The sequence below is a fragment of the Elephantulus edwardii genome, unplaced genomic scaffold (genome assembly GCF_000299155.1).
Source record: "Elephantulus edwardii isolate Elephantulus edwardi_28Jun2011 unplaced genomic scaffold, EleEdw1.0 scaffold00333, whole genome shotgun sequence".
NCBI classification, from domain to species: domain Eukaryota; kingdom Metazoa; phylum Chordata; class Mammalia; order Macroscelidea; family Macroscelididae; genus Elephantulus; species Elephantulus edwardii.
In genome coordinates, this window is record NW_006400083.1 from 68,776 (window position 1) to 77,890 (window position 9,115).

Consider the following 9,115-nt stretch of genomic DNA (forward strand, 5'->3'; position numbering starts at 1 on the left):
ATAGTTGTTTTAATTTGCATCTCTCTTAGGGCTAGGGATTTTGAGCATTTCTTCATGTGCTTGTTAGCCATCTGAATGTCGTCTTCGGTGAAGTGCCTTTTCATATCCTGTGCCCATTTTTCTATTAAACCTCAAGTTTCAATACTGAGAGATACTATAGGCAAAACGTTGAATGATAAAAGAAGCAGGTAAAGAATATGAAGGAAAATACACAGTCATTGTACCAAAAATAATTGGTCGATATGGAATCATTTCTGGAACTACCATATCATCAAGAGCCATTGCCAATGAAAGATGAAGTTCAAGCTTCGGGCCTCAATGGCATACTAATTGACATGCTTCAACTAATAGACGCAGCCCTGGACATGCTTTCAGGTCTGTGCTAGAAAACTTGGAAGACAGCTACCTGACCAGTAGATTGGAAGAGATTCATATTTGTTCTCATTCCCAAGAAAGAATGTGGAAATTAGTGAACAAATATCACATTAATGTCATTAATATCACAAGCAAACAAAATGTTGCCAAAGATCATCCTAAAACAGTACATTGACAGGGAACTGCCAGAAGTTCAAGCTGGATTTAAAAGAGGCTGTAGCACTAAGGATATCATTGCTGATGTCAGATGGATCTTGGCAGAAAACAGACAATACCAGAAGAATGTGTTTTATTGACTATGCAAAGGCATTTGACTATGGATCAGAACAATCTATAGCTAACATTGAGAAGACTGGGAATCTCAAAACATTAATTATATGAAGCTTAGACCAAGAAGCTATTGCCTGAACAGAGCAGGGAATTGCTGCATGGCTTAAAATCAAGAAAGTTGTGCATCAGAGCTGTATCCTTTCTCTATGTAACTACTCAGTCTGTATGCTGAGCAAATAATTTGAGAAGCTGGACCCTAGGAAGAAAAATGGGGTATCAGGATTGGAGGAATACTCACCAACACCTATCTTACGGAGATGACACAGCATGCTCGCTAAAATGAGGAGGACTTGAGATGCTTGCTGTAAAATATCAAAGACTACAGTCTTCAATGTGGGTTCCATCTCAAAATCAAGAAGACAAAATCCTCACCCCTGGGCCAATAGGTAGAATCATGATAAATGGAAGAAGAGTTTGAAATTGTCAATGATTTCTTCTTACTTGGATACACAGTCAGTACCTCTGTAGAAAAGAAAAGGTATATTGCATTGGAAAAGTCTGATGTCAAGGACCTCTCCAAAATACTAAGGGCCAGCAGTGTCAGTTTAAAAACTAAGGTGTGTCTGATTCAGGACATGATCTTTCAGTCATTTGCATCGGAGAAGTGGACGATGAATACAAATGACAGAAGAATCAGTGCCTTTTCATTGTGGGGTTGGAGTACTGAATATCCTGTGGACTGCCAAAAGAACAAACATATTTCTTGGAGAAAGTGCTACCAGAGTGCTCCTTGGAGGCAAAAATTCATCTCACTTTGGTCATGTTGTTAAGATAGGCTGTTCCTTGGAGAAGGACATCATGCTTGGAAAGGTCAGTGAAAGCAAGGAAGACCCTCAATGAGATGGATTGATAAAGTGAGAGATAATGACAATGGCATAGGATTGGGCAAGACTCAGATCTGTTGTTCATAAGGTTGCTGTGAGTCATACTCATCTTAATGACACTTAGCGGCAACATGCAACTGTTAGCAAAGGGAGCTCTGGTGGCACAGTGCATTCCATGCCTGGCTGCTGATTGAAAATTCAATGGTTTGAATCTTCAGGGGAAAAAAAGATGGACCGTCTGCCAAAGTATATAAGCCCTGAAAGACCAACCTGCTGTGAGTTGGAATTTAATTGACAGCAGTGAATTATTGTTAGCATAGATCTATAGTTGTTCCAACACTATCTATCAAGCAGTTCTCCTTAATTCTTCTCCATCCAAGATTCACATTAGGATCATGAATTTCACTTCATGGTCACATCTCTTTCCACTACCACATTGCTATTGAGTACTTGTTTGGAAGTTCCAGCAAGGGAGCACAGTTGCTGGTATACCATTGACCAAAGGTTGGCCCTCTTTCATCAGGGAAGATCTCTCTCTTCCACCAAGTGCACATCCTTAGGTCGTAGGCATGTGGAGCTGATGGAACTACGTGCCCAGCCAACCAGAGTAGCTGAATGGAGCCTGGCAGTAACAGGGTGACAGGTGGCACAGCCACCAATTAATACTGAGTCAACTCTGTAAATCTCAGAGCAGAGCTGTGCTCATAAGGATTTCAGGAACTATTTATTGAGTTGCCAGGCCTTGCCTTTGAGTTGCCTCTGAGTGGGTTTGAGCCTTCACCTGCTAGTTAACATCCTAGAATCAAACTCCTGCATGTCTTTGTTGTGTTGCTGATTGGTGCTGTCAAGTTCCCACTCATAGTGACCTGACAGCCTGACCCATGCAGAGCCTCCTGATGCCATTGTGGCCCAGTGGGAGTATTATCATGGATCCTGGATTCCCCCACAGAGGTCTTGCTAGAAAGCTGTAGTTATCCCTTGGCAGTTAGTAATTGGAGATTAAGAGAATGAAGAAGGTGCAGGGCCCCAGTGGTTTGAGCACATACTGGGCATTGACTCTTGACCAGAGCCATCCTGCAATTCAGCCCAAGGACGGCATCTTGATTGGCTTTTAGGTAAACTTTTTTTTCTGCCAAGGAAAAACAGCATTGAGAAGCATATTTATTTTTAACCAAGAGGTTTTACTCCATTTGTAGGAAAAATACCCTCAAGTCTGAGAGGGCCAGATTCACTTGTTGATTAGGAATTTCTTGAGTGCTCTGTGTGTAGAAGGCACTATTCCAATTGTAGGGAGAAAGTCATGAAAAAAACAGACAAAATTCTTGCCCTCGTGAGGCAGTTAGATGATAAAGGACAATCTGTATCATTGTTCAGAAAGCATAAGTTGAGTGTCTTTTAATCAGGAAGGGAAATTTGGCAATGGACAGAGGTGACAGTTGGACAACCTGACTGTTGTAATCCTTTTATGTTAAAAATAAATAAGCAAAGTTGTCTTTTTTCCCACCATTATTCTCCCTCCTCAAAGTTGTATTCTGTTGCCAAGAATACAAGGAATAAAGAGAGCTAGTGAAGGGGATAGAGAATGATGAAGGTTTTTTTAATAAACAAAAATATTAAGTTAAACCTTAATTGCTACAACCACAGGGTTTTCTGGCTGCTGTCCTTCCAGAGGCAGCTCAAGGGCCTTTCTTTCCTGTCTCCTGCGTTGCCATATGGTGAATTTGAACTGCTAATCTTCCACTTACTAATGAAGAGCACACTGTTTACATTAGCCAGGACCACTGGGACCTTTCCTAGTGAAGCTCAGAGAGCTTTGGCCCTTGAGAGAGTCCTGGATGAATGCAGAGAAGCAACAAGGCTGGCAGGTAGGAGAGTCTGCCTGTCATGTGGACTGACCTGTGCAGAGGTCTTGAGATAAGGACACCATAGTGTGGGTTTGTGGCACAGGAGGAGGTCAGTGTAGCTGGCTGTAGGTACAGCAGTGGGCACAGTGGACCAGGTTGATCGTGCCAGGAGCCTTGTGGGTGCCTAAGGCTTGGGAGGAGTGTCATCCAGCATGTGGACCTCTGAGCTGGTTCTTCGCTGCAGCAGCCCTAAGAGGACATGGCCAGCCCCAGCCCTGAGGACAGCCTCCCCTGTTGATCTGAGAAAAGTAGGCCCTGAGGAGTGGCTCTCTGAAGGGCTCTGAGAGAGACAGCAGTGGAGATCTGTGCTCTTTCTCAGGAAATGAAAAATGGTGTCCAAAAGGACGTACTTGGAAAATTCCTTTTTCTCGCTTCTTCACCTCCCTACTCTACTCAGGGGGTGGTGCTTGTATGGAGGGGCCGGTTCTCCCCAGCACCCTGGTTTGCGGGTGTGAGCAGGCCCCTGACAAACCTTGGAAAACTGGGCGGGCTGGGTGATGTCAGGCCTTCAGATGTGGGGCAATGGGCTGGCGCTCCTGCCTCAGGCTGTCAGCATAGTGGCAGCTCACTCCCTCTGTTCCCAGCCCTGTACCCACTCCCAGGGCACTCCACAGAAACAGCCCAACCCAGGCCAGATTTACAGAACAAGAATAAGAGCTAGCACTTAGAAGCTAGGTACTTTGTGTCTCCTAACTCATTTAATTCTCTCAATGATCCTGGAAGGTGGTGTCTGTTATCTAGTGCTGTTATAAGAGAAATGCCACGTGTGGATGGTCTTTAGGGACATAAGTGTCTTTGTAGTTTAGGAGGCTAGATACCTGAGCCATGGGCACAGTTAGAGGAGGCTACAGAAGGGAAGGCCCTTGTCTTACTTCCCCCTTGGCCCTCCCACACACTTCTGTCTTCCCTGTTCTGTGCTCATGCCTTGCATGCCTAATCTGCTTTCCCCCCATATTTGTCTTTTTTTGTTTTGCTGAAAAAATATGTCCTTTGGCAGTTCAACATTTTTTCAAGCATGTTGTGTTACAATGTGCTGCCTAGTCATCTGCAGTCCATAAGAACCTTATGTACAACAGCTCTGAAGCCTGCCCTGTCCTGAGCCAGTCTCACTGACTCCCACACACCTACCCCCATTACCTTAGTTATTGTATCACCTGGGGTCTTTTTCTCCTGTACTGTCCCTTCACCCTTCTGAGCATGATGTCCTTCTCCAAGGATCAGTCCCTCCTGGCCATGTGCCAAAAGTATATGAGAAGGAGCTTCAAAACACTAGCCTCCAAATGCTAGCATCTTGGTTTCACTCTCTCCAGTACAGACTCAGTTGTTCTCTTGACCATCCACGGCTCCAGCGCCACAACTCAAAGGCAATGACTCTTCTTCTGTCATCATTAGTCACTGTCCAGCTCTCTGATGCATAGCTAGTAATTGTGAAGATCATGGCTTTGATCAAGTGCACCTTAGTCTCTAGACTGACGTTGCTTCTCAGTACTCTGGAGTGGTCTCTGACAGCTGATTTACCTAATGCAATTCATTTTAGGATTCTGATAATTAGGGAGAGGCCAACTCAGTCCACACCTTTGAACCTCTTTTTTTTTTTTTTTTTTAAATTTTATTATTTTGTGTGTGTGTACCGTCAAATCGGATCTGACTGGTACAGGAGGAGATTGTCCCTCCTTTTCCCGGCAGAGCATCTGGTGGCTTTGAACCGTGAGCCTCTGGGATCGCAGTGCAGTTTCTTGCCACTAGGCCACCAGAGCTCCCCTAACCTTTGAACCTCTTAATCCTATGCAAAATAAAAATTAAAACCCTCTTCTTCCTGTGTCCATATATAGTAGCATGGGCTGGTGCCTCTTAGCTGGGTGTTGAATGGAGGCAGGTCTGAGAGTGTGCTAAGGGGAGAAACATACCTGCTGGACTTCTACCCCTGAACTTCTCCAGGAGCCTTCTGACTCTGGTTTGTGGCCAAAGAGAAGTGGGCCTTTTGAGAAACCTCTTCAGTGAATTTTGAAACAGTTTTTCCTTTCCTTGTCTTTGAGATGTGTTGAAACATGATGTAAAAATGTTACGAGGAGTAATATCAGTTGTAGCAGATATTAGAGACAGAAAAAGGACTTAACCAAAACAAGTGGTCCTAGACAATGAAACTAAGCTTAATTTAGGAAAACTAAGGTTTCCCTCTGATTAAAACTCTGTTTCTCAGTCAGAGGCACTTTCCCTTGCGGAACATTTGGCAATGTCTGGAACCGCTTTTGGGTGCTGTAACTGAGGCTAGGGCCTGGTGAGTGGTGAACAGAAGCCCTGCTGTCCTCAGCACGCCCAGCGGAGAGAATCTGACCCAAGAGGCAATGCTGCTGAGTTAGAGAGCCTTGGATTTAAAGTCAGTGTACTTCGTTTTTACCCTGTGCCAGATGCTGTTCCAGGTGGCTTGCAGGTATTAACTTCCGTAATCCTCCTAACCCCATGAAACAGGAGCTATTATTACCCTCCTTGGACAAATGGGGAAGCAGGGACACAAAGAGGTTAAAGAACTGGACCATGCCTCTCATAATTACTCCAGGGCAGAATTCAAACTCAGTCAATCCTGGAGTCCTTTGTGCTGGGCTGAGCACATTCCCCATTGCTGTGGAATCAGTTCTAACTCCTAACAACTTTCTGCGGAGTTTCTGTAGCTGCAGATGTACTAGACTCCATATCTTTCCCCTACGGAGTGGCAGGTGGATTCAAACTGCTAGCCTTTCGGATGACAGCCCAACATAGATTAAGTATACCACCAGGGCTCCTCACTCCTCTTGAAAGCTAAAATAGACCCCAATCAAAACCCCACTTGCTGTTGAGTTCCCTCCAGATCTTGGTAACCCCATGTGGTTAGCAGAACTGTACGCCAGAACACTGAAGATACTTATTCAGCAACTGTACTCCAGAACACTGAAGATACTTGTTCAGCTTTAGATCACCTGGTCTTTTTGCACCAACACCCCTGGGTTGACTTGTACCACTAGCCTTCTCGTCAGCAGCTAAGTGTGTTAGCCTTTTGTACCATCAGACTCCTCATTAAGGCAGACTAACTTTGAGTCTGTGTTCTAACCTTTTGTGCAGAAAGCCACATAGCTAGAGATTGGGAGAGGAGGACCTGAGGAGAGTTCACACGGTTTCTCTTCATTCCAAAGCCTGGGAGATGGAGAAGGGCTGGACCTAGACTGGCGCTGCCCAGTGACCCCTCAAGGAGAACCTGGTTTTCCAGTTTGTGAGTGTGGCTCTGTCCATGGTTGTAAATTGCGGGAGAATATAGCCTCTTCCTTGATGTCCTGTGTCACTTGAGATCACAGTTGGGGTGAGGGAGAACAGCATGGTGTAGTGCAGAGACTCACAGATAGTATTGTTCATGACAGATGTCAAGACCACGGTGGTTTACCCTGCCACGGAGAAGCACCTGCAGAAATACCTGCGACAGGAGCTCCAGTTATTCCGAGAGACAGAAGAAGATTACAGGACCATCACATTGCCCTATCTGCAGTGCCAAAGCCTCAGCATCCAGGTACCTGACTGCCCAGGGTGTCCCAGAGCCTTAGCATCCAGGTTCCTGACTTCGCAGGGTGTCTCAGAGTCTCAGCATCCACATACCTGACTGCCTGGGGAGTCCCAGGGCCTCAGCATTCAGGTACCTGACTGTCTAGGGAGTCTCAGAGCCTTGGCATCCAGTTACCTGACTTCCTAGGGAAGTCCAAGAGCCTCAGCATCCAGGTGTCTGACTGCCCTGTCTGCAGTCATAGAACCTCCACACCCAGGTCCCTCACTGCCCAGGGGAATCCCAGAGCCTCAGCATCTAGGTACTAGACTTGCCTGGGGAGTCCCAGAACCTCGACATCCAGGTCCCTGAGTGCTTGAGGAGTCCCATGGGTGCTGTGACCCTGGCCAGCTTCCCCTTTCATGAGTCCCTCTCTTGGGCTTTCCAAGGGCCAAGCACTGTGGCAGGTAGTGGGGCCACAGCAAGGAAAAGTCAGCTATGTTTGCCCTCATGTTGATGTGTACTTGTAGGGACCAGAGTGCACATCTGTGCAAGTAATTGTATAATATGTGGATGTCCATCGGTACTGGGGACAAGTGTGAACAAAGTAAGCCAACAAGCTGAAAAGACCTGCATTGAGAGGCTAGATGCTTCACTGATAATAGAAATTGACATTGGTCTTGGGCCCCCCAGGGTACTTGGACTTGACAAGAAGGCTCTGAGGAATCTCAAAGCAGTCTAGTTCTTCATCAGAGTTTGCATTTACCATTATGTCAGCAGTTGCCCCCACTCGGTGGAGTCCTTGCACCCTAGTGCCTAGTGCTAACCTGTTCAGTGATTTCTGGCAGGTCAGACAGTCATGACCCATAGGATTTTCTTTCTTTTTAGTTGTTTCCTCTTTTATTTATTCACTGTTGCACATCCCCCCCCAACCAACCTCACAATGCACCCCTTGTTCTAAATTGTTCTCATACATATAATACATAATCATAAAATCCTTTCAGACATTTCTTCCCCTCATCTGTTTTAAATGTTCATTATCTATCCACTCTTTTCCCATTCCCTCCCCAACCCCCATTGTCTATCCTATTTTATAACAGCAGTATTATGCAATATTTGTCATTTTGTGATTGAAATCTTTCACTTAGCATAATGTCCTCAAGACTCCACCATATTATGCAAAGTTTTGCTATTTCATTGTTTTTCAGTGCTGCATGGTATTCCATTGTGAGGCTATACCATAGTTTTTCTATCCATTTATTAACAGGCACTTGTTTCTATCTCTTTCCTATTAAGAGTAATGCAGCAATAAACATGGGTGTGCATACGTCTGTTGCAGTTGTGGCTCTGTTTTCTTTAGGGGATATTCTCAGTCATGGAATTGCTGGGTCAAATGGTATTTCTATTTTCAACTTTTGAGAAAGCACCAGATGACCTTCCGTAGTGGTTGTACAGTTTTACATTCCCACCGGCAGTGAATAAGAGTTCCAGTCTCTCCACAACCTTGCCAGCATTTCTTGTTTGCAGACCTGTTGAACTTTTCTATTGTTGCTGGGGTAAGATGATATCTTATAGTTTTGGGGTTTTTTTATTATTATACTAGTTTATTTAAAAATTTTGAATATGTTGTTTTTCATACCAGTTTCCTTCCCATTTTTCTAACCCCCATCCACCCATCAAATTGTGTGACCCTGTGATAATTCCATACTCCCTTCCCCCCACATCCTCACCCCTCTGCTTCCACCCCTCTCTCCCTTGGATCCTCATACTCTTTCTACAATAATGGTTTTATACAGTATTTGTCATTGTGGGACTGACTTAGTTCACTCAGCATAATGCTCTCCAGTCCCTCCCAAGTTAAATAATAATAATTTACAAAATTACTGCTCCTGTGTGCTGCATGCGTAGTATCTGATTGTGTGTATGTACCGTAACTGCTCAATCCATGTGATTGTGGTTGGACATCTGGTCTGTTTTCATGTTCTTGTGATGGTTAATAACACTGCTATGAACATTGGTGTACAAGTCTCTGTTTGTGCCTCAGTTCTCATTTTCTTGGGGCATATTTCAACCAGTAGGATAGCTGGGTCATCTGGAATTTCTATTTTTAGCTTTCTTTCCTTTTTTTTTCTCTATAATTATATTTTATTAATTTTCATAAACATTTACAGAGATTT

The 9,115-nt window shown here is 44.6% G+C and overlaps 1 protein-coding gene across 1 annotated transcript in view; it reads left to right on the plus strand.

Moving 5' to 3' along the window:
* The window catches only part of DCPS (decapping enzyme, scavenger), an 81,149-nt gene that overhangs the window by 55,979 nt on the left and 16,055 nt on the right, over nucleotides 1-9,115 (plus strand). The window contains exon 3 of the mRNA XM_006901570.1: nucleotides 6,823-6,968. Coding sequence (XP_006901632.1) covers nucleotides 6,823-6,968 — 146 coding nt within the window. The remainder of the gene's footprint in view (nucleotides 1-6,822; nucleotides 6,969-9,115) is intronic.